At 41.0% G+C, this 27515-nt stretch overlaps 1 protein-coding gene across 1 annotated transcript; it reads right to left on the bottom strand.

Annotated features, from left to right (window-relative positions):
* Window positions 1-3575: 3575 nt before the first annotated feature.
* LOC142501587 (uncharacterized) lies at window positions 3576-27515 on the bottom strand. The gene is made up of 4 exons (XM_075611696.1): window positions 27506-27515; window positions 22240-22317; window positions 20943-21874; window positions 3576-3758 (listed from the first exon to the last, which is right to left on the bottom strand). The coding sequence occupies exons 1-4, from the start codon at window positions 27513-27515 to the stop codon at window positions 3576-3578; spliced, it is 1203 nt and encodes a 400-aa protein (XP_075467811.1).

Genomic DNA, 27515 nt, shown 5'->3' on the forward strand with positions numbered 1-27515 from the left:
TGAAGGCAGACGTTCTCTCTCGCCAATTTTTTGTGGAAGACAAGGCTGAGGTCCGAGAAGAAACCATACTTCCCCCATCTTGTATAATCTCTGCCAACACTTTTTATGCTTTAGAAGACATCACGCAAAGCCAGTCTGATATTCCGGAGGGTCTCGAGGTTCCAGATGATGCCTCTACACCGCACCAGCGTATCACAGAAAGGTGCTGAAATGGGGTCACTCATCTAAAAGCACCGGACACCAAGGTACTAGGAGAACTATCGACCTCCTAGAACGGACCTTTTGGTGGCCCGGGATACGTAAGGACATGAAGGAATTTGTCACTGCATATCTGACATGTGTCCAAAACAAGACTCTCCGTAACAGGCCATCAGGGTTACTTCAACTCTTCCCAATTCCGGAGTGCCCTTTGACGCATCTTTCCATGGATTTCATGAATTACTCGTATTCAAAGACAGGAATACCATTCTGGTGGTGGTCGACCGGTTTTCCAAGCAGGCTCATTTCATTCCCCTCAAGGGTCTACCCAAAGCCCACAAATTATCGTAAATTTTCGTCAAGCAGGTCTTCAGCCTTCATGGGGTTCCCCAAGTTGTGTCGGATCGAGGATCTCAATTTATATTTAAATTTTTGCGGGCCTTCTGCAAACAACTATGGATTTCTCTTCATTTTTCTTCAGGCTATCATCCTCAGATTAATGGTCAGACAGAGGGGACCAACCAATCACTTGAACAGTTCATCCACTGCTTCATTTCGGATACCCAGGACCACTGGACTGATCTCTTGCCTTGGGCCGAATTCTCCCACAACAATCTCCGTAATGAGTCGACCCAAGTCTCAACGTTCTGTACCAACTTCGGCTTCCATCCCTCGGCTCTCCCTACCGCAGGACCTAGATCCGGGGTACTAGCAGCAAATAATAGGATTCTGCATCTGCGAGCCTCTTGGGAAAGGATTCAACAAAATCTCAGAAAGGCAGTCTTGTGGCAGAAGAAACAGACTGACCGACATCGTCGTGAGACACCAACCTACATTCCTGGGCAAAATCTATGGCTGTCCATGAAAAATATTCAGCTGAAGGTTCCTTCTGCAAAACTGGCATCCAGGTTTATTGGCCCATTTCCCGTTTTCGAGAAGGCCAATCCGGTGGCTGCAGTTGCCAGCATCAATGAAGATTCATTCGGAATTCCATACTTCCTACTCAAGCCCTTCATCCAGGTTCCCCAGTTCCCTGCTTCAACGTCTCCTCCTGAGCCTCTCCTGGTTGAAGACCAGCAGAAATTTGAGGTTCAGACCATCCTGGACTCCAGTTTAACAGAGGAAAACTCTAATACCTGGTCCATTGGAGGGGCTTCGGTCCTGAGGAGCGCTCCTGGATCCCCTGGGACCAACTTCATCCCCAAGGCTCATTCGGGCCTTCTACCATAGGTTTCCCTCCAAGCCATCCCTAGACACCCGTAGTTCGCCCCTAGGGAGGGGGATACTATAATGATTGGGCGTCGGTCCCACCTCCATAATGTGACCCGTGACGAGACAGGTGATGCACCTCGCACTGAGGTTCTGCACAGGTGCCACGTGCCCTAGTGTGAAGTCACCACATGGATCAGATCCTTTGTGCACCTACGCGCAGGCGCCGTTTTGCCAGGGACACGCAAGGGGTTAACACGATTACCTCCAATTACTCCACACCTGCGGTACACTCTGCCCCTGCTTACCAGTGGACAGAATTATTAATCCCTCAAAGCCTGGTGCAGCCCTGCACCAGGCTGTCACTCCCTTATATGCTTAGCCAGCCCTCCTCCAAGTTGGCTGAGCATAACCTTAGTTTGTGACTCGTGCTTGCCTCAAGCAACCTGCTGTTTACCTTGCCTTGTTTCCTGCCTGCTGCTTTTCATTGTACCTGACCCTTGCTTGTTCCTGGACCTCTGCTTCTCTGACCCTTGACCTCGGCTTGTATTTGGACTCCGACCTTCTATATTCCTGGACCCTGGCAATGCACTACAACCATCTGACTTCTCCAACCCCAAACTACGACAAGTACCACGACCATCCGACTTCTCCAACACCAGACCATGGCAAATATCACGACCATCCTAACCACTCCTACCCTGACCCGGCTACACGACTACGACTCTGCAATCCGGACGCGGTTGTTAGTCGGTGTATTCAAACATCCCCACTCAGCCTTGCGGTCCCGTCCTGTTTGTGGTGAGCAACCATTACACCTTACTATCCCTTACCTGCTTCGACCCCAGAACTGTACCTGACTATCCCTGCATCCCAGGCCTCTGATCCCAGGCCAAGGTCGGTTTTACTCCCTACCTCTGCCCTGCGGGTCTGTATCCTGTCTTGCAGTCAGCAACGTTACACCAGTAGACTCTCCAAAGAGTTTGAGTCCGCCTTCCTCCTCTGCGTAGAAGAGGATCAGGATAGCCTCTTTCTCGAAATTTGTCACGCATTGCATTACTGGGGGATTGCTGATGATGCGTTTAGCTCTTAGAAATTGACTGTAAGTAAAACCCCTAATGGTCACTGGCGGATTATGACTGCTGAAATGGATTTGGTTGTTCCTATCTGTCGGTTTAGTGTAGATGTCAGATTCTAATTTCCTGTGTTGTATTGTGATTGTTGTGTCCAAAAATGAATAGCCTGGTTGCTAACAGCTGAAGTGAAACCAATTGTTACCATCGCACTGTTCAGGTCACCTATAGAGTGGTTAAGTAACTCTTCTGTACCAGCCCATATGAGGAAAATATCATCGATGTACCGCACCCATATACTCCCATATGCCATGAATAGTCGATGATGGACAATAAAGTCTGTTTCAAACTTGGTCATGAAGATGTTGGCGTATGTGGGTGCGATTTTGGAACCCATAGCTATACCTTGCTTTTGGATATACAGTAGTAAATATCTTCAAACAAGAAGAAATGTTCTCTCAAAATCACAGACAGTGTGTCCAGTACAAACATCCTTTCCTTAGGTGTAAGGGAACCATCTCTGTTGCGTGCCAATCTTACCACCTCAATATCGTCGTTATGGGGTATAGACGTATGCAAGCTATTTACGGCTAAAGTGACTAGAAACATATCATCTGCAAAGTCTGTGAAATCCTCTATCTTCTGTAAAAAAAGAGTGGTATCTTGGATGTATGAAGTTGAAGATGTGACTAATGGTAGCAACAATTTATCGAGGAACACTTCAAGAGGTTGCCTGGCCTTCTCTGCTCTAGAAAAGAGGCTGCTCCTGTGGACGAGTCGTTTCGGTCATGTCGTTCTGATTGGGTAGGCGTGCACTTCGGGTAAACGTCTTTGTGCTCTCCACTGTTGATCTCTCCTGTTTGAATCTCTCCATTACCAGGAGTAAACTCGCCCTTGCGTGTAGTCTTTGGCATCTATCAAGAATTTTGTTCTCTAACAACCCTCAATTTCCCTGCTTTATGTTGCTATGCACTCATCTAGCTGTGTCTTGAAATTAGCTATGTCATCTGGCTGGAGTTTCGTTTTTAAGGTCCCTTGTAGCATAGTGATTTGTAGATTAGTTTCCACTAAATCTTTCTGAATGTATTAGATTGATCATTCCCATCTCTCCCACAGACCATTCGATTTGGAGACTGTGCCATTGTCCGTGACCACGGAAGGGTGCTCCCGAGGTTTTCCCCCACCGCGCTCTCCGGTCAAAATGTTGCATCTAGTCAGAGATCCTTCCTTGACCTTTGAGATCTTCACCCACTTCTGCCCTTCTCTCAGCGTTTGGACCTACAATGTACCAATTTGGTGATAATTTTCTTCATTAAAACTTTATTTGACTATCATTCCAACACTGTAGTGTGCGTTTTTTTTTATACCCCCTATTTAGTAAGTTTTGTTTTCACACCCCTGATGCTCTGGGTTACACTTGGTTTAAACTATAGTTTGCTCTGTAAGGTTTGGTTGATTATCCTTGGTCACCATAGGGTTAACTCTGTATGGGGGGCCCTGTATAAGTTCCATCTAATACTGCATCTTCGTTGTGTGGTCCCTCTTATTATGCCATCCTCACTAAGGGCCTTATTCAGAGAGGGTTCATTAAAAAAATCACCAGGGAATTTAAAATGACTGTTTTTTGGGCGTTGCTATCACGGTATTCAGAAAGGTTCGATTACCAGTGATAGCAAAATGCCCAAAACGGGCGAGTTGCTGCCAGCGAGAGCATCGAGCCTCTGAAAAGGCCTAAACCAGCGATTCATTTCTGCTGCAGAGAGAGCTGCTCTGAGAGAGCCGCCTCTCCCAGCTGAAATGTCGCCTGAAAATTATTTATTTAAATATACATTTCTTTAATAGTGTAGAGGTGCAGGGGGTCTCCGGAGCTGAACCACGTTGGTTTTATGTCCGGGGACCCCCTGCTTCCCGAGATACAGGCCTCTTTATGGGGTGCCGGTATCTCCTATGCAAGGAAATGTCCCGGTCACGTGACGCGGGACATTTGAATGCAGAGGGATACCGGCACCCCATAAAGAGTTCTGTATCTCGGAAAGCAGGGGGTCCCCGGACATAAAACCAACGTGGTTCAGCTCCGGAGACCCCCTGCACATCTACACTATGAAAGAAATGTATATTAATAAATATTTTAAAAAACATCAATACAGGCCTCTTTATGGGGTGCCGGTATCTCCTATGCAAGGAAATGTCCCGGTCACGTGACGCGGGACATTTGAATGCAGAGGGATACCGGCACCCCATAAAGAGTTCTGTATCTCGGAAAGCAGGGGGTCCCCGGACATAAAACCAACGTGGTTCAGCTCCGGAGACCCCCTGCACATCTACACTATGAAAGAAATGTATATTAATAAATATTTTAAAAAACATCAATACATGCCCCCTCCCCACCTCCGCCCAAATCCATACAGTACAGTAATGGGCAACATAACTATTATCCAGATATGGATAATAGATTATTTGCCCATTATTAAACACTGCATTAGCAAACATAAATAAAGTAAATAAATAAAGTTATAATTACAACAACAGCAGGTCCCTCTGTCCTCCGTTGCCAGAAAGCATATATACAAAATAAATACATTGTAATGGCCCGTAACCCCTTAATCACCTTAGCGGTTAATAACCGCTATAGTCATTAAGGGGTTAACCCACCCTGACCCGATTCCAACCCGGGAGGCCTAAGCACCCACCCTGACTGACTATACCCACCCTATTCCCATTGAGTAGTATAGTGGTACATCATACCCATATAATAATAATATGGGCATGATACGCCTCTATAGCACTCAATGGGCACCCTAATGACAATACAGTAAAACACAAGACACACAATAATAAATGTAACTAACCTCCAAAAAATCACACGTCACTAAATACAAACAGTAGCCAGCTAATCCCATCAATACAATCAATAGCAACATCAACAATGAATTAATTAAACCATTAACCAATCTAAACAATTAATTCCGAAACCAACTCAAAATGAATAGTAACACTAATCAATGTAAACAATGAATTACTCCAACATTAATGAATTTAAACAGTTACTGTAAATAGAAAGAAAGAAATTCTAACAATCTCTGAAGTAACCATAAAACACATTAGCTAACATAATATAACATTAAATACAAACAAACACCAATCGCAAACCTTTAATGACATTAAGCATGAAAAAACAAACAATGACATCCACATAATACATGAAATGCCAAAAAGCAACACCAATACCAAGCGAGAAATGCCCCCAAATATTGTCATAATAATGTATTAATCTGTACCCTAAAGAGGTACCGATTAATATATTATCAGTCAATGTGCCTCCCCCCAAAAAAATCAAAAAACACATCCAAAGATTAAACCTGTAAAATGAGACATTTACAAACATTGAATATATTACTTACCATTAGAAGCGGTGTATTAAGTATTAAGAGAGTTTTGCAACATAGTGTAATTCTATCAAAAACTATGAGAGAATAAAATTAGTGCATTCACAAACTGTACACTGTGTAACTACAATATTTGTGATCTTGTGTAAAAGTTTTGCATATCTTTAATAGCAAGTGGGCTCTGGCCTTCTAAATTCATCCCAGCAGAGCCATCATACAGTACTATACATAATTCCATCATAAACTTTTTCCTGCAAGTTCATATACTGTACATGGGCAATAGGAATATTTCAGTACAAGCCTTGTATTATTTAGTTTGATTATGCACTATCCCCAAGAAAGTTACAGAAATGTAGGCTGTAATTCTGGGTGTTGCCAAGCAATCACAGAATGCTGCAATGACGATGGAGATCTTAGAGGTGAGAGTTGGAAAGACATGCAGAAGACAAGCAGAAGCTGAGCAAACTTTAGTTTTCTCATCTCTTTGTACAGTAAGTGCCTCTGTGCCCTGACTACTACCTGATAAGCTAAACTAGGGGTGCACAAACATTTGTTGCTGTGCCCCCCTGCCTGCTCTCCGGTGATCGCGCTCCCCCCCTTACCTTAGTGCAGCATTAAATGATGCTGCGGGGTCACGTGACGTCACGTCACATGGCCCTACAGCGTCATTTGTTGCCATGGAGACGCGTCCCGAAGCCGACTGAATCTCGGTAAGTTGAGTTGCAGAGGCCTCGCGTGGTCCCCCGGCATTTAATTTAAATGCCTTGGGGAAGTGTGTTGGGCCTCTGCAATCGCCGCGCCCCCCCAGAAAATTCTCACGCCCCCCGTTTGCGCACCCCTGAGCTACACCATGGAGATCTCACAAGTGTAATGTAATTAAGTAAATAAACATATATTGAACTGAAATCTTTGTTCTTAATGTCAATTGTTCCTGAATTGTGAATAATAATAAAATGCATCACATCAATGTAATTCAAGCAACTATATGGAATTTCTTATTTTTCATTTGATCATCTTAAAGTCCTTATTTAAAATAAATAAAAGCCGTCAAATGTCTTTTATCACTCAAGGAAAGAAATGATGAAAAGTAAAAAGCCTGCACCAAAGTACTTTATGTAGTCATAAATGTCATCAGACTGACAACAGATGACTTAAACATATATTCTCTAGAAATTACCTCAACCTGAAGTTATATGAAAGTGTTCACTTTGAAATTCTGCAAGAACATTTATCATTTCATTTTTGATCTTGATCTGCTCTGAAATGACGTATCCCCTTCCTTTGTTCCTGAATGATGCTATTTATTCAGTCATCTTTATAACATGTAAGTAGACAGGCCTACAACAATTATCAAAGCTGACAGTCTAAACGAATGTCACAGGAATCACAGGCAGGCGACTAATACATAGAAGCGGAAATGTATAAAGCCATGTGTATACAGATACAGCAAGACTTGCTGTCCTCGACTGACAAAGCAGGAAGTCTGGGGGGCACACGGGACAGTGTCTGTCTCGATGGACCTGCGGGGGGTCTATGTTCCTGAATGGAACTCCCGCAGCGTTAATCATTGGGTGTTGTGACCACGTGTGGAAGCGTAAAAAAAAAACAGTAAGGGGCCGATTCACAAAGCAGGGGTAAAAATCAGTGCATTTGCATCTGACTATGGGGCATATGCCCTAAGCGCCCAAAAGAAAAATGGGCTGTTTAAATAGCCAGCTCTGACAGCGTTGCTATCACGGTATGCAGAAAGCCCAGAATACCTACGATAGCAACAATTGCAAAACTGGCGATTAGCCGGTGACGTGATGATCGCATCTCTGAAAAGGCCTTACCCGGCGATTTCTTTCAGCTGCAGAGAGAGCTGCTCAGAAAGATCCAAAAAAAGGGGGGAAGTAGCACTACTCACTATCCTAAAATTATTAAATAAACAATAAAAAGTCAAGTGTAAATACAACCCAAATGTGTAAATAGAGAAAGATTAAAGAGTCCAATATACTGTACTGTAGGTATACTTAAGTCCAGCAGCCAGAGTCCAGGAGGGAGTTCCACGTCCCTCCAAATGTGAGTGGAGACGCGTTGTTCGTTGCGCGTTGACTCAGGTTTAGTTCTTGAAGATAGTCCAGATAAATGCAAAAGAACACAACATTATATCAATAAAGGTTATATACTTAATAAAGTACTTATAATAAAGTACGTGCACTTACAAATTAAATGTGGCTTGTACTGATAATTTTCATCCCATCCAGAATAGTAGGGGTTAATCAGGAAAGGCTTGCAAAGTTAGATATGGCCTGTACTGATCATTTTCTCGCCACACGGAGTAGCAGGGGTTAATCAAGACAGGACATTAAATGTGACTTAAACTGATCATTTTCATCCCATCCGGAGTAGCAAGGGTTAATCAGGAAAGGCTAGGTCTCCAATATATTCAGAGTATGCAATGGAAAGAAGAGAAAAGAGAGAAAAGAGAGAAAAGATCATGGCACAATAAATGTATTAACAAGAGATTGGTTAGAACAATATTTCACTTACTGTACAGCCAATATGTATTAAAACAGCGTTTTGGATAGCTTCCCAGCTTGTAGTAGTTGGCTTCTCCGCTGTGATGGTAATACTGCTCACACCAGATCTTATGGAGTCCACAACCCCCTTCAGTGATGTGTCAGCTGTGTCCGTCACCTCAGTTTTTAATGTGGTGAGATACTTTGCCTCTCTTGCTCCCTTGTGCCTTGCGCACGGTCAGGAGTGCCTGGAGGAGATGTTACAGCAGTGTCTCGGGAGCATCCGCATCCACACACAAGTATCCACGGAACAAACAGCCAGGAGCTTTAGCAAAGGGGAATCCACACGTCATACGTCACAGGGAGCTACAGTGGCTAACTAGTTTCGCTACTGCTTCATCAGAGGTATCAGAGAGAGACGCTTCTCCCTGTGCAAATCTCATCCAAAATTAATGTTTTTTTAATATCCATTTTATTACTAGTGTAGATGAGCAGGGGGTCTCTGGATCAAAACTGTGTAGATTTCAGGTCCGGGGACCCCCTGCTTCCCGAGATACAGGCCCCCTTACGGGGTGCCGGTATCTCCTATGCATTTAATTTCCACTGTCACGTGCAGTGGGACATTTAAATGCATAGGAGATACCAGCACCTCATAAAGGGGTTTGACCTCAAATTAACGCGGTTCTGCTCCGGAGACACCCTGCTCATCTACACTAGTAATAACATTTATATTAAAAAAGCTGCTACCGACAATAAACATTAAAAACACAAAAACACTAATAACCACCTTCTTTACCCCCACATGATTGATACCAGAGGCTGCGGGTGTCCGGGGGTCCTCGGGTGGTCCCCATGGGTGTGTGGGGGCCCTTAGGTTGTCCCTGTGGGTGTCTAGGGGCCCTGAGGTGGTCCCTGCGGGTGTCCGGGGGGCCTCAGGTGGTCCTGCTGGTGTCTTGGGGCCCTCGGGTGGTCCCGTGGGTGTCTGAGGGCCATCAGGTGGTCCCCGCAGGTGTGCGAGGGTCCTCAGGTGGTTCCCATTGATTATTGTTTTTTAGTTTTCTGTTTATTGTTTGGTTTAAATTATTTATCATTTGGATGGCTTGTTTTTATTTCATTTTCCGACTGTTTAGTGTTTTTAATTAATTATTTATTTTGTTGACTACTGGTTTTAATTGATGTGTTGGCTAGTGGTTTTATTAATTAATTGATTTGTTGGCAAGTGATTAAAATTAATTAAATATTTTGTTGGTTAGTGCTTTTATTTATTCAATTGATTGGTTGGTTATTGCTTGTATTTATTTAATCGATTGGTTGGTTAGTGCTTTTATTTATTTTACAGATTGGTTGGCTAGTGCTTTTATTTATGTATATATGTGGTTGGCTAGTGCTTTTATTTTTTTAATTGGTTGGCTAGTGCTTTTATTTCTTGAATTGGGATATTTCAGTGCTTGTGTATATCTTTTATTATTGTGTATTTTTGGTCTTCATGCTTTTTTATTAGAGTGACCATTGACTGCTATAGTGGCTTATCATGCCCATATTATATGTGTATGATGTACCACTATGCCAATCAATAGGTAAAGGGTGGGTATAGTGGTCCCGGGGTGGGTGGTTAGGCCTCTCGGGTGGGTAGCAGGAAAGGGTGGGGTAGCCCCTTAATCACTATATCTTTTATTAACCGTTACGGTGATTAAGGGGTTAGGGGCCATTAGATTGAATTTGTTAATAATAATAATAATAATAGCATGTTCTTGTATAGCGCTGCTAGATTTGTGCAGCGTTTTACAGAGACGTTTTGCAGGCACAGGTCCCTGACTCGTGGCGCTTACAATCTATGTTTTTGGTGGCTGAAGCAAAAGGAGATAAAGTGACTTGCCCAAATTCACAAGGAGCCGACACCAGGAATTGAACCAGGCTCCTCTGCTTCAAACTCTCAGAGCCAGTCAGTGTCATTACTCACTGAGCCACTCTCTCTCCCTTGTTCATTTATTCTTGCTGGCATTGGAGGACATGGACCTGCAGTATGCTGATGAGGACACCCTTCATGATTGCAGAGGTAAGTTGGAAGGTTTATTTACTTTATTTATGCTGGCTGGCTAATGTTTTATTTTATAATGGGCAAATAAGCTATTATCCATAACTGGATAAAAGTTATTTTGCCCATTACAGTACTGTATTTGTTGCGGGGGTTGGAGGGGGGGGTGTTTATTTCAATGTATTGGGTTAAAAAATTTGCCCACAGGATTGGTACCGCAGGCCAGCGGGGACCATGGGGACCACCCGAGGGCTCCCAGACAACTACGGGGACAACCCGAGGACCCAGGACACCCACAGGGACCACCCGAGTGCCCCAAGAGAGCCTTTGGGAAAACCCGAGGACCCTCAGACACCCGTGGGGACCACCCTACGGACACCATACACCTGCACGGACCTCTCAAAGACCCCCAGACATCCTCGGGGACCATCCAAGGGCCTCCAGACACACGTGGAGACCACCCAGAGTCCCCAGGACACCCGCGGTGCCACCCGTAGACCCCAGCTGGTCTCTTGTATTAAAGCTGTGCAGAAAAAAAATGTTTTCCTATTTTCAGCCTTTAGATGGTGAAAAGAAATGGTGAGCTTTTATGGTATGATTCAGTTATCACTGCTTTGTGAATAGCGCTTACTGGCAAAAAAATGGCGGGTTTGTACCCTACCCTACCGTACGACTTTTTTTTTATCTCTGACTGTTTATTGGTGATAAAAAGCCATTATAGCGCGTGACTGCACTGTTATCACTGCTTTGTGAATCGCACAGCAGTCAGTATCGCACTATAAAGGCATTTATCTCACTTAAAACCACTTATCACTGCTTTGTGAATTGGCCCCTAAGTCTCTCTACATTTACGTCTCTTTAGTAAGGGGGAAAGAGGGCTACATTAGCATTACAGGTAGAATACAGTAAGACATAGTCACTTTAAATACTTTTCCTGGGGGAAATTACTTACATTTAGGAAGGACCAATGAACTACAAAATGCATTTAGATGTGCATATAGTATACATATGAATGGTATCCCTTAAATTTGGTCTGGTGGTGGTTCAACAGGCTTGAGTATGACTGTATTCTTTAATCTAGCTGCAAGAGATTCTATTCGCACTGGAATATACATACATACTGTACAGTACTAAACCTAATGCACAGAAGGAAATAGAGAGTGTAACAAAAAAGTCATACAAAAGATGGCAACTCAGGTAGAGGTGCTTCAAGTTGCCATATTTGCACTTGTGTGTACCCCAGCAACCTAAAATTAATTTAGAAATATCTGACTTACATTGAAGGAAATATTATACTTAGGGGCAGATTCACAGAGCTCTATTAAGCTATTTAATTTAACGTTAACCGAGATTATCGTAACGCTACTCCTAACAACTATCCATCAAGGTAATTAATGGTACAGTATGTTGACTTTGAGTTAACCAGTAAAATATCATATCGTTAAGTTTAGACGGACGTTAGGCTTACTCATGTATAAATTAGATGCTAATGGGCTGTTAACCTAACATCACATATTCACGAACATCCGTTAATCTTAGCGCACAGAAATAACGATAAATGGGTTACATCAAAACTAGCTGTTTCTAGAGTTGCCAGGTGTCCAGTATTGAACCGGACTGTCCTGTATTTGGACACTCTGTCCAGTAAACAAATGAGAGGTAATACTGGACATGTATGTGTCCAGTATTACCTCTCTGGACATAGTGACCTAACTGGCTTGGGGGTCTGCGGGATTACCCCAAGCAGTGCAGTTATTAGGGGGTGGGGCAGTTTCCTCCATTCTGATTGGCTGCATTACCCAGCAGCAGCCAATCAGGGGGAGGTGTCAGGAGCCTGGGTGTGGGGCCAAGGAGAGGAGGAAATAGCATGGAGCAGAGAGAGGTGTGTGTCTGTGTCTCGATCGCGTCACATCTTTCACCATTGTGTCCAGTATTTTTGGTGATGCCACCTGGCCACCCTAGCTGTTACTCACAGCAAGACCATGATTATCATATTATTTCAGGGAATAGCCTACAATGAACATAAGTTTGACACATCTGGAGCTACTAAGAAACGCGACTTTCTGCACTGAAGTCCTGTGTTTTTCATAATACTACACATACAGTACTGTATATACAACAAGAGACAGTATTGTATGATCACAAATCAAGCCTCGTGTAAATCCAACTAGAGCGGTGCTTGGATAAATGCCAGACTTCACAGACTTCACACGTAGATACTGTGCAAACAGAGGCCACAAAGGCAATGAGGTTAGTGGGATAAACATGAATACATAACAGGTCTAGTAAAAACTATTTTATCAAATTAAATAGATATCCATCACATGGATAAAAATGTTAAGGGAAGCCAGATTAACTAAAAATATATTGTATTGCAAATAACTGACCCAGGATTTATATGCTATTTTTCTGCGCTTTTCTTAATTTTCCTAGTATTTATTTTCACAATGTGTGTATTTAAACTTTGCAATGCAATTTAAATCCCATTCCTACTAATGTCTGCTCTGTAAAGTGCTATAAACAAGGTTTCCACATAAATAAAAATATACATACATATTTAATTTCATAAAGAATTCAAAGTGCAGCCCAACATACTCAGTGAACAATTCTGCACATTTTGTATGCATTTTGTCTTTACATTATATTTTGGGATAGACACAAAAGTATATAAAAACAAGAATCTATTTTTTTTAAGCACATACTGTAGGAAAAGGGGCAGTTTGAGAGAACCAAGCTCTGCTGTCTTTGTCTAGATTTCTGTATTTTTTGGCGAGACAAAATATACCTTTAACTCACCTGCACTTTCTGTTCTTTTCTACTTCTACTGTCTACAATATATCCATTGGAGACTCATAGGTTTTTCAACACGACCACACTTAAATTGAGGCACAAGAAAACCTCTTCTATAAATACACTTTGGGCCTCATGCAGTAAGCGTTGATAAGGGAATTATCACCATTTTATAGCCAAAATTGGGTTTGAGATTCAGTAAGCGCCGATAAGTGCTTGATTTCGCCAGGTTTCGGAGCCGATTATTTTGTTATGGCCAGTCGGCTGCCGATAAGCCTGTTTTCGACACTGATCGCCACTTTTTTAAATCGGCTGGATTCAACAAAAAAAAACAGCTTATCGGGCCTGATCGGCACTACGAAATTGAGATGTTATGGCCGATTTCTCCCGCCAACTAAAGTTGGCAGTTTGGACGGGAGAACGATCGCTAAGGCTGCCGGAACGGCACTTAGAAAAAAAAAATCTTCTGTACATCAATGGAGTCAATGGAGCGGGGACGTATAACAGTATAGTACTGTTTACGTTTCATTGCTCACAATACAAACGTCATTTGCATTACAGTGTGGGGGGCATTCCCTGCATTGTGTCACGGCTGACGTGTATTATTTGCATAACATTATACTTTTACATGTTTGCAGCATTTGCGGGTCACATTACTCATCATGTGATGATGTGGCAAGGGAAAATACTATACTCAACTCTTAAAGGAGAACCTCACATCATAGCACACATTTTACTGCATTGATCGACAATTGTTTACATGATGTTACACATGTCACACATGTCACACATACACCGTATATTCATGTTCCTTTACATTACACAATGCTTGTAATGTGTCACGCATCTTTAAACGTTCATGTACATCTAAATTCTCATGTTTACATCTACGTTTGGTCCTCCCTATTTTCATGACGTCACTTATTGGACACGCAATCACATTGCATATTTACATTATAACCGTAGCATTACAAGCACTTCAACCTAACTTATACACACATGTACAGTAATTCAGCATTGGGACACCTTGTTAACTCATTCTATACCAACTATCCTCCTTACAGAAATGCATGCATATGCACACGACTATTCATTGTTGGCAACATGTCACAATAACATGGCTAATTACACATGTTACACAAAACTTTTCCCACATCAATCTCAGCCTTTTTGTCTCATTACATGACTGACTCTTGCGTTCACAAGTTTTACATGCATTGCACATGCAACTATTTATTTGCAAGCAATGTTTCTACAAAGCATCACGTCACATCATTGGCAAATATCATCATTCCCTGCAGAATACACACAACAACTGCACACAGCTTGCCACACAAGTACTTTATTATGTTCATGTAAAACCTTGCATTTTACTATGTCACCTGACATCATTATACCTATTTAAAGGACGCCCATTACCTGCTCATTCACAGCTACTCATTTCAAAATGTTGAGATTGTTTAGGAGACGGAGGAACATTCTTTTCTATGACATGCTTGATGATGAAGACAATCATATAGGGCAAGGGAGGGACACACCGAGGGACAGTGACAGGGACAGTGACGCGGATACGACAGGGACAGGGAGAGGGACAGGCCGAGGGACAGGGAGAGGGACAGGAGATCAGAGGAGAAGACAGAGGAGACAAGTTGTGCCTCGTCCGCGTCTGTACAGGGAGAGAACCCTGTTAGATGGGATGAGTGAGGAGGAGATTGTAAGTCGCTATCGTTTGAGTTCAGCAGCAATCTTAGCTCTTTATCAGGAGATAAGGGGAGATTTAGATTTTTTCACAGCCAGAGGTCGTGCAGTCCCTGGGCTTGTTAAAATGCTGTGCTCATTACATTATCTTGCTTCCGCGTCATACCAGACAACTGTGGGCATAGTGGGCGGGGTCTCGCAATCTACATTCTCGCGGGCCTTGACCCAGTTTCTCTATGCACTCAATAGACGCGCTAGGAATTATATTCATTTTCCTACAGAGGCGACAGAGTGGCTGGAAGTCAGGACTGGCTTTTATAATATAGCAGGGATACCATGTGTGCTGGGTGCAATCGATTGCACACATGTTGCTTTGATTGCACCTAGTCAGAGTGAGCATGTGTACCGCAATCGGAAGCACTACCATTCACTCAATGTACAGGTGGTATGTGATGCCACGATGAGGATAATGCATGTGGTACCCAAATTCCCTGGTTCCAGTCACGATTCCTCTATCCTGAGGAACTCTTCAGTCTTCCATGCGTTCGAAGAGGGACATTTTGAATATGGTTGGCTGCTGGGTGAGTACACATTTACATGTTATAACACAAAACACATTTTTATTTAGGAATGTTGGCATTGTAGAATTGGATCACTAATGTCAGCTTATGTGTGCTCCATTCATTATAGGTGACTCAGGATACGGAATTAGGCCGTGGCTCTTGACTCCGGTGCTAAACCCTCAAACTGAAGCAGAGGAGAGGTACAATGCAGCCCATATATCTACAAGATCTGTTATAGAGAGGACATTTGGCCTACTCAAGACCAGATTTAGGTGTCTGGACAGAACTGGTGGGGCTCTTCTATACAAGCCTCAAAAAGTCTCTGATATTATCCTTGCCTGTTGCATTTTGCACAATGTTGCACTCAGGCACAATGTACAATCAGACCTAGCTGAGCCTTTGGTAGACGAGCATCCCACCCATGTAGCTGCTGAAAATGAACAAACAGCCAGTGGTGGCCAGACACGCCAGAATCTCATCAATTCATTTTTTTCTTGTAAGTAAAAACAGATATGTTCCAAGTTCTACTTTTATACTTACATTATGTTATCTTAACAATAATTTTTTTTTATATAACCTTCTGTTAGGACACAGATGAATATGGGTTGCACACCTTTCTTTTCTCTGCTGTGTGCACAAAGGGATGTGGCACCGGTATGTTATTGTTGCACAGGTTATATAATCCCTCTTCAATTGTACTTTAGTTGTGTGTATGTGAATACAACTGGGGTAACAAAGCACTAATATTTTAGCATTGTGTTGTTCCTTATGCTAACACAATACACATATTATGCCCATACTCATTCATGCTTCTAGTATCCTTACATACAATGTTATTGGTGCAGTGTAACATGTACATCCATATGATGTGTACACCAGCCTGATTTACATTTTGAATGTCATGAAATATACATGGTGTTGCACATTTAACACCAAATACACACTTTGCTGTGTTGTTTACGGTACTGAAGATGGCATGTCAATGTTTGCAATTTATATATTGTTCCTTTGCATTATAGGTATATTTGCAGTATGACTGATCATGGTATGTATATTTGCTGACATCTCTCATAAGATGTGGCTACCTCAATCTTTCTATAATTATTTGAACTAAAAACCCAACATATTGGTTTACACACAAATGTTACATATATGTACTTTCTGTATCATGTATATGCATTTAGCTACTCTTGAGGTTTCATGTGCATTGTATTACAAAATGATTACTCACATTTCATCACATTTTATGTATGTTTCCTTATAATTTCCATTAATGTAATATAGAGGTGTTTGGAGAAAAGGGGATAACTGTACTTATTTGTTTACTTACGGGAGCACATTCATCACTAGCATAGACACACTTTTTAAGACAACTGTTTGTGTCTCTATCAATTGGTGTAGGATCCATGTATAACACCGACAAATGATAACACCAGCTTTATTATGGTAGCTTATATCATCATATTGACTATACTATGTATTTTTAAACGATTAATAAACACCGTAAACTATAGTTAGTTAGGTTAATGAAATATACACAGAAACGTACTTCATAACATGATGGTGATGTCATATTCAGAACATCATGCATTGGAGGGGACCATAACATCTGGCCAGTAACATTATTTGCTACAGTCCCAAACCATTTTATCTACATACCCATGTAACAAGAGATTTTAAATATAAATGGCTACTTGGTTGTAAGTGTCCTTTACATTGGGAGAAGGAGTGGCTCAGTGAGTAAAGACACACACTGGCACTGAGAGTTTGAAGCAGGGGAGTCTGGTTCAATTCCCGGTGTGGGCTCCTTGTGACCTTGGCCAAGTCACTTTATCTCCCTGTGCCTCATGCGACAAAAAAACATTTGTACGTTCCACGGGCCAGGGACCTCAGGCTGAAACATGTGTCTGTAAATCGCTGCGTACAACTAGCAGCCCTATACATGAACATGCTCATATTATTATTATTATTATTATTGTTACATAGTTTCGACAGTCATACGTTCCATTACACAATAGAATACACAAATGTGTTAGCAGAGTGGGAATGGTTGTTATATAAAAAACACACCATGTCATAAAATGTTAGTAGTCATTAAAGAACACTCAAGAAAAATTCAAGAGGCACTATTTTGCAACATCATTATGTTAATTAAGTGCTTATGCAATATAGGCATAAGGGTATCACTTTTTTAATTGTTTGTTAATAAGCGCTGCAAGCAATATAAAATTAGTTCCATATGTAGTATAGTAGTCGGTGGCTCCTCCTCACAATCATCTCATATAAAGGTAGACTCTTCTGAAATCATACATTGATCCGATTGTATCTTCCCCGACATCTCTGAAATACAGCAAACACATGATGGTCAAAGATGGCACCTTACTATATATGTATCCGTGACAACGCGTTACACAGCTCTATATGATTGTGTACATACACACGTCACTCATGTATATGTTACAACTACAAGTGTACATCAGAATGTAATTTTTATTATCATTTGTAGCAGCCATAACTATGTATATGAAGTGAACGTTGCCTGTATACTGAAAAATGTGCGCGCACATCTTAGTGTGCGCACGCACTTCACGCTTGGCTCCACTAACTGTTAGCGCATGCGCAAAACAAAGCGAACGTTGTGCGTTCAATACATGTAGAAAATACCAGTAAACATCACATCTTTATTTCAAATACAATGAAGATGAAACTAAAATCATTCTAAACGAGTACATCTGTATTCTTTTAAACCAGACGTGTTTGGACAGAAAGGACGGCCGATAACACAATGCGCAAATGCAATACGTGTGACGTCATGTTAAGCCAGCGTGAAACGCACGCTAACACTCCTCCCACTCAATTAACATTCGGCTAACGCCCAGGGTACGCCTACAAACACTGAGCCGCACGCATCACACACTGCAGTTACCGTTACTATAACAAAACATGACAGCCAATAGGCTTTGAGGCGCGCACGTCGCTTGGGGGCGGGACTTACATCCGTAATCCTTTTTAAGGACGCCTTGGCCCATGACAAGGGTCCCACGTCATACGTGGTGGACCCGGTTTTCAATGTTGTAGATGTTGCATGATAACAAAACAGGTATGTGTTAGAGTTATGGAAAAATGTTGCTAATATGTTTAAAGGGATAGGAAAGTACGTATATGTATACCGTCAGCAATGTGTACTACTCTTTCAGGTTCTACTATATTGTATTAGGAAACAATTTGTTTGTGATCGCTACATGTTATGCAGTCTGCAATGTTACGCTGTATCCACGCATTGAAAGTGAAAATGGTGGTTACAAAAAAAAAAAAAACGCAGAGTCAACGCATAACGATTGTTATATTTACCATTCTTCTAGAATTAACTCTTCGCCTGGCTGCAACTGGTCGCTCCAGAAATGCAAGGCATTTTCATCCACGCTTGACCCAACCGTATGACACATATCTCCTCCAGGATGCGCTCATAGGAATCGCCACTGCTTTCTTCAAATAATTGGTCGGGAGGTAGGTTCATTTCTTCGTGTTCCCATTCCAATGCATTTTCAGCTGAAAGGCTTGTTACATAATCATAGTACTTTTGTTCTTGTACAATGTGGGTTTCAGGAATGGAGGCTGCAGATATTGCAGCACGTATCGATTCAAACGGATCAGTAGTAGCGGATACATTGCTATTGCCATTAGGAATAAATATGCCTTTCACGACAATATAAGTGCCGTCTTTCAGGAGAAATTGTTTTTCCGGGGCAATCTTCCAGAAACCATAGGTGTGTTGTAGCTTATCCTGGTCACGTTCAAAAAAGTCATTACTTGATAAAGTGAATCTTATTGAGGAATTAAAATTCCGTGCATGCTTACGGTCTTGGTAATAAGGATATTTTGCTCGAATGAAATCATCGATTTGGCGTGTGCTTGCTTTCTGTCCGCGACTGTTCAAGATGGCTTCACAGATCATGTACTTATACCCTAAAAGGGGATTAATATTGGTAACGAATTCATCAGCCATGTCTGAGTAGCACAAAAGCTGTGTGCAGGTCTGTGTTATTTGCTCATCAAAATGAATGTGCTGAATGGCTAACAAACTCCTGTTTTTCCTTGTCAAGGTCAACAAAACTAACTACTTTGACTCCTTATTTCAAACGCCAATTGGATTTGTTTGTCTAATTGGGTTAACAGTTGTGGTTCGTGATATGGGACTGTGGGAGAAACATTTCTCCTTCTTTTATCTCGTTTGTGAAAAACATCCCTAGACTTTCAATGCGTTCACATAGTGTTTTTTTGACAACTAACAAAGAACACTGCGTGAAAATATTTCTTAGCCAGGCATATCAGTACAAACACACACCTGCAAAAAGAAATGTTTTTTCCCCGCTTACATTTCTGTGTGTATGTGAAAGTCTGGTTAACTCCCTGTCTGCATGAGTTTAAATACGTGTGTATATATATATATCTAAATATATCTCTCTTATAAAAATATATATATTTATATATTATATTTTATTTTTTTTAATATTGCAGGAGTACACACAACATTGATGGCAGTAAGTATACCTTGTATGAAACCTATTTAAATGGTGAGAAACATGATTGAATGAAGTAATAAACATTTGTTTAAGCACAATACTGTTAGAGTCTCATACTTAGGATATTTCTCAAACATTATGCCTGTATTATTAAAATAGTGTGCTTTCACAAGGAAGCATGAAGTGTATTAGTTTGTAAAATACATGTATACCAGTTTATATAGTACTATATATATATATATATATATATATATATATATATATATATATACACTCACACTCACACTCACACTCACACTCACACACACACTCAGTGAGTGTGTGTGTATATATATTTTTATACATTCTGAGATGTTATTGAAACAAGAACACACAAATGATTAAAGGACAAAATTAGAATGCCCAAGCAAGGCAAAGGTAAATAATAATTTACACATAATCCTGCTGTACACGTACAAGAAAGATGTTTGCAGTTACTTAGGTGTTTTTATAAATGCATGTGACTAATATGCATATGCAATTCTTACATCAATTAACACACCCAAATGCAATGTTTTGCTGCAAAGTCAATGGCAGCTTCTCTAAACTTTGCAACTGGTTCCAGGTGGACCATTACTGAACAGACGATTAATACATAAATATTTATAACACTATTCATTAATTGAGTGTTAACATTTCCAAAACTTCACGTGTACAAGAACATACTTGAAAGTTTGGAAACAACACAGTCTTCAGCATACATACAATAGTAATTAGATAATGTGAAGTCAACAAAACAAGGCCAAAGACATATTTTCTGAATTATAACATTTATTTTTTTTGTTCCTTTTGCGAGCGAGTAACAGGCCTGCTTGTTGTCTCTTGAATTTTCCTTTTTCTTTTGCCACCAACTTTAGGCACAGCAGAGCCACTTTGAGTGGCCTCTGGCACTTCACGGGCAGGGCTTGTGGGCAGTGACTCACCTACAGGGCTTTTGGGCAGTGACTGTTCACCTACGGGGCTTGTGGCCAGTGACTCACCTACAGGGCTTGTGGCCAGTGATTCACCTACAGGGCTTTTGGGCAGTGATTCACCTACAGGGCTTTTGGGCAGTGATTCACCTACAGGGCTTTTGGGCAGTGATTCACCTACAGGGCTTTTGGGCAGTGATTCACCTACAGGGCTTTTGGGCAGTGATTCACCTACAGGGCTTTTGGGCAGTGATTCACCTACAGGGCTTTTGGGTAGTGACTGTGAGCAAGTTGGTAGACACTGCACAAGTGATGGTTGGTCTGTTTCATGTGTGTCTTTTGTTGTTTTTGACCAAAAACTGGTCAGTAGTAACTGCTTGTATTTTGTTTTTGTGGGCTCCTTTGTAGGTGTCAGCTGCTGATTTTGTACAGATGGCAGTGGTAGTATGTCGTCAGGAACCTGCACAGCAATCTCTGCTACTTGACCGGTAACATTTGGGCCTGGTGAATGAATATCAGATGAATGTGGTGAAAACTGACCTGCATGAACAGATCCTGGCTGGGAGGTGTTGAATTGTGGTACATTAGTCATTCTCCAGTAATTAGCTTGTGTTTGCTGAACAACTAATGCTTCGAATGAGGTGTTGATTTTTTGCAACTGTTTCGGCACTTCAGTGAAGACTCTGTGGAGATGTGCCAATTGTGAAACTGTTTCTTCCTGCAGTGCAATCATCCTTTCCAGCACTGTCATGAAGTCAGAATGGCGACGATTTTCTGCTTCCACAATTTTTCCCTCAGAAGCTACAATTGCATCGTATGTCGTATTTGCTGGACGATTTGGCGGTAAAACAGTTTCAATTGGAACGTCTTCATGGTCACTTGCTTCTATTTGTGTGTGTATGGCGGTGGCGTCATCATCATCATCATCATAATCCTCTTCATCATGTTCTACAAATAAATGTACAAATTATTAAATGTCATGTTAATCTCTGCTGTGTTACTATGTAATTGTACTGTGTCATAAGTAACAACTAACATGTTTCCATACGTTTTATAACCTCACATTAAAAACTACCTTGACTTAAGAATAATGTTTGGACTCAGAATGAAATATGAGTGAATGAAAACTTGCTGTAAACTCCCAACTCCTACATGATAGTTAACATCACTAACACAATACAAGTTGCCTTACACTTCATTTTCACTGACACTAAGTAATCCTATTTAAAGAAGATGTGCAAAACAAATAATGAACATGACAACATAACATATAGAAGAGCACATATTATATGGCCACCAACTGATACACTCACCTTCTAGGTGTGTTGAGCTGGCTGACCCAGGTGAAGACACTTGTTCAGTCTCAGGTGACACATGTCCTTCAGGGACAACTATATATAACAATAACATAAGTTTTACATTTACATGTGTAAATATTGAACAAACAGTTATTGTATGTTCTGTATTTCTGAGTACCTAACAGCATCATTTCCTTAACCCAAAATGTGTGTGTGAAAGTGAACATAAATAGTTGTAATAACAATGTACATGCCTGTGTACTTAGAAGTTTTGAGTTCCCTAACATACAACATACTATGGTTCTGCAGTAATGCGTGAGGATAAATAGATAAAATTTGTACATAAAAATCATATGTTGTGTAGTGATATCAGTATCATAATGTACATAACTATCATGAGATGACCATTCACAATGGTTATCATGAAGGTGGTCATATTGCAAAAAGTGTTGCTTTTGGTAGAGGATATGTGTGGTACATTAATATAAGATGTGGCACACATGAATGTGGCTGTGACTAAACAAGACAACACATGCAGTGTGTGATAATGTGTCGTTGATAGTAGTTCAACTATAGATATGAGTGAACTAATGTGTGACGTACGGTTTGATAAGTAATGAGTTTTTGGGGCATTTAGTAGCTAAAGTGAAGCTTTCAAATGAGTGTGATTAACTTCAGTTGTGCTAGTCAGGTTGTAAGAACGGTATTCCCTTCCCCAAAAAGCCTAATGAGCCACACCTTTCAATTACTTGAAACAGGTGAAAATGGTGTGAACTAAGTTGCCCCTAAAATGAGGCTGTAATTAGTGTGTGTGCTGAACCCCACCCCCTCTGTTGAAGTGTATGCTGTGATGAGATATTAATTGCAGCTGCTTTAACACAATGGTAGATGAGCTAAATAGTCGTGTGCAGTTTTGAAGTTATGAAAACAATGACATAAAATATGATACGTGTGCCTCATTATGCTGTCTGTATATGACTTAAAGCAAAAATGGACCTTTTCATAAACAACTATAGATGTGTTAGTGCAAGTGATGTTTGTAGGCCGTTGCATGCAATATATTTGATGCATGCTTAAAATAGGCAGTAATGTCATGTTTGTCGGAGTAAAATAAATAAATACACAATAATATTCTACATATTTCTGTTCTGTACCTGTAGCTAGTAATAATTTCTGATTAACATGTGTTACACATGTGTACTACCCTGTTGTTCCCCATCTTCGCCCACCATCAATTGCTTCCACTGCAGCAATGCATTTTGGGAATTCACATGTAAATGAGCACGCAATGGCACGTGCTATATTAGTTACTGCTTTTAGTAGGACTACAACATATATGTCTATTTTGAGATATATATACATACAGAATCAGACATATACATATATAGATGCAGGTATGCTTATATTGTGAAGACAGTATAAAAAGCAGTGTAACTATGCAAAATAACTGTAAGCAACGACACGCCTAGTACAGTAATATTTCTCACCTGGTGGAAATTGTGAGGGGTAAATTCCTATATCACGGTCACCAGGTAAGCCTTCCACGACGACGGGAAGTAATTTTGCCCGAAGCAGCTCCTCCAATGGACTTAATATGAGACGTTGTGGTGTGGGCCCACCTCCAGTGCCAGTAGCATGCACGCGTTGGTGTCGTATTTTCTTTTTCAATTTGGACCTAATATCATCAAATCTGTTGTGACAATTCCGCTTGTCCCTCACATGATTCCCACACGCATTGACACCAATGACTATTGTGTCCCACATTTCTTTTCTGCTTGCTGAACTTGTCCGCCCTTGAAAAACATATCAAATATATGAGGTAAATGAATAATAATATAAGCACCAGTTTCCTACACTGCTAGCTGTTCCAAGAGATAGCAAACATGCTGTTTTATGTGTAATATGTGAAGCACATGAGCATTCACTACTAAACCTATACATGTAAGCAAGGTTGCATTCATATTGTATGCAGTTATGGCAAATTGACCGCCTGTGTTTAGTTGTCCTTGTAAGGCATGCTAAAAAGCTGTGTTTCCAGACTAATTAACATAGAAAGATATTGTGAACCCATATTTGCATATGAACAAAACTCAGATGACCTAGGATCACATGTATTTGAATAATAAATGTAAATGTACACTTACCTAGTAAATGTCCATATATACTGTCATAGTGCTCCAGAATGCCAGTGACAAGAGCTGTATTTTCCTGGTCATTGAAGCGAGGATTACGTGGCTTCTCCACACGTTTCTTCCGAGCAGGTTTAGGGTCAGAGCTTGGCTGGTGCTGACTGGACTCTCCTTCTTCCAATGGAAGAGCCTCCAAAAGCTGCCCACCAGCAAGCACGCCACCACCATCCACCCCATCAGCAACTGCGCCACCAGCAGCACTCCCAGCACCAGCACTCCCACTCCTAGCACCAGCACTCCCACTCCTAGCACCAGCACTCACACTCCTAGCACCAGCACTCACACTCCTAGCACCAGCACTCCCAGCACCAGCACTCCCACTCCCAGCAACAGCACTCCCACTCCCAGCAACAGCACTCCCACTCCCAGCAACAGCACTCCCACTCCCAGCAACAGCACTCCCACTCCCAGCAACAGCACTCCCACTCCCAGCAACACCACTCGCAGCACCAGCACTCCCACTCCCTGCAACACCACTCTCACTCTCAGCAACATCACTCCCCTGAACAGTACGTTCACTCCGACGCGTACTCGCACGAGTAGCACTCCCACTCCCACCAGCATCACTCTTCCCACGCTTTGCGGGCATACTTCCAGCACTCACAAAAAACAGACAACAAATGTACAGGCAATCACACGAAACACTTCCACATATAAAACAAGACAAAGATGTAAACAAAACAACAATGGACAAAGCTCACCCAATACACAACAAGTCTCTCAGTCAATATGCAAATCTTCAAACAGCCAGCTCTGTGCGTCTCTCTCTCTCTCACTCCCAACAACACAGAGAATGATTAGCAGTACACGTTGCCTTTAAATATGGCGCGCAATCCAAAACATGCTTGTTTCGCCTGATTCAGCAAGATTTGTGATTGGGCAACCTATCAGCACCGCGCCACGCACGCCGATACACCTGTGTGTGATCGGCTAATCATCGTGAGAGTGGGCGGATTTGTTTTCGGGTTGATTTTGAATGTATTCGGCACTTACTGCATACGGAGAGGAAAAAACGCCAATAACATGACTAATCGGTAAGATTGCCGATTTCACATAATCGACGCTTACTGCATGAGGCCCTTTGTCTGTTAAGATCTTATTAAGTGGCAAAGTTTGATGCAAAGCATTGTAACGATTTGAAAAGATCATGCCAAAATTGCTTTTTCTTTTTAACTTTGATTACATGTTTCCTTATGAAACTTTCAGTACTATTTTATTTTGCTGAAATATTGATACAAAACAATTTTTCTTTCAACATCAGATAGCATTTGGATATTATCCAGGGATATGTGATTAAAAAAAAAAAAATCCAAAGTAATGATCGTACATTTTGACGTCAGATCTTAACTGTCTGGTTTGTATTGCAAGGCACGTTACTGACCCTGTGATGTTGTTGAATGATGTACTGTACAACACAGCATCTTTGATGTATACAATATTTAAGGTGTTGCAGCCTTATTGTCTAAATATGGAACAGGAATACATTTCCTAATTCTATAGTAAACAAAAAAGCTGCACCAAAACGTTACCAAATATTGTTTTTTCCTTCCTAAAATATTTATATGACATTAAAATAGCCGGTTCAAACCCCAGAACTGGTGCTTCATCCTTCATTGCATTGTAGATTTTCTGTCTGTCAACAATCATTGTATAATGACAACTGAAATGATGCAATTGTCTTTGATGTTTAAAGATGAAACACATGCAAGATTATTCTTGTTTTACAATACAGAATGTGTATGAAATTCCAATTTACAGTCATTTTTCGCTCCAGATCCATGTTAAATTCTAAACAGTCCTGGGTTCCATTGCAGCCTGGCACGTTATCTCTTTGAAAGTTTGTTTAACTTAAATGTATTTTCTTCTCTCAAATGATAGCTATTAGTACATGTTACATTTTATCCCGCCATAAAAAAAAGCAAAACCCTAGGAGACTTAAAAACAACAGTTGTAAAATATTGATCTCCATCTCTGGCCACAAATGCCTTGCCTAGACATATATCTGTAGATTCTCTTTCTTAACAAAATAATCCTCTATTTAGTTTGGACTCCACCAAGCTCTATTTTTTTTCTCAACAAGCCATAAACTTCTGAACTCAGACAATCTAGATTTATATTTGGCTCTAACATCAGCTATATGCAAAGGCCCAATTCATTCCTGTCTAAGCAGTGTGTGCGGACAGAACACCCAAAGTGTCAAATTGCAGCTTTGGTTTCTCTGATATACAGCCTGTTGGTCAGAGTGACTAAACATAACTCTGCTTATCACAATACTAGCATTTGGGAGGGTGGCATTTCAGTGACAGGAAGCCAGCACCATACAATTCAGACAGACAATTCATCACATTCTTTTACACAGAGTGCCTTAGCAACACTGGAGACATTGTAGATAATCACATGGAGAAGTAGCTCCACTTTATCAAAATTCCAACCTGAAAGTTTTGCATAGTAATCAAATTTTGAATTTTGTATAAAAATGAACTACTCTTTTCATAGCAAAAATGTTTTACTTTGAACTTGTACAGCTGTAGTATAAAGGAACAACGTTTTAACACAATCAGAGTTCTTCTAATCATAAGGAACATTTCCTATTTACCTGAGAGTTTTCCTGAACATGTAAAGTGCAGACCGACAAGTTGATGTTATTAGTTCAGTTCCATTCAGAAAAAGGACCTTTTTTCATGATTTTACAACACATACAGTAGACATGTATATTTTTCGATTATGGGTTATGTGTTCTAAGAAATGTTACTTCGTACACCTTATGGCCTATTCAAAAGAACGGGCCCAAAATGACCATATTTACTAAGCGCTATTACTCCATAAGGCACCATCCATGCTGGAGGACTCCTTCCAGACAATTACATTGAATGTGCTGTAAAGGACCATATGTACTAAGCGTTGCTAGAAGGTGCCTTATGCAGTGGCACTACTTAGTATATACAGCCCTATGTAGGAAACCGGTCTTCGGAAAAGCTGTTTATAAGTATAATGCAAAATTGAAACATGAGAAATCATGCCATTCACTTTTTAAGGACCCAACCATTTAATGAAACATAGATATTTCCTACTATACTGTATCTATATTTTACCTGGTACCAT

The sequence above is a fragment of the Ascaphus truei genome, chromosome 1 (genome assembly GCF_040206685.1).
Source record: "Ascaphus truei isolate aAscTru1 chromosome 1, aAscTru1.hap1, whole genome shotgun sequence".
In the NCBI taxonomy this organism is placed as follows: Eukaryota; Metazoa; Chordata; class Amphibia; order Anura; family Ascaphidae; genus Ascaphus; species Ascaphus truei.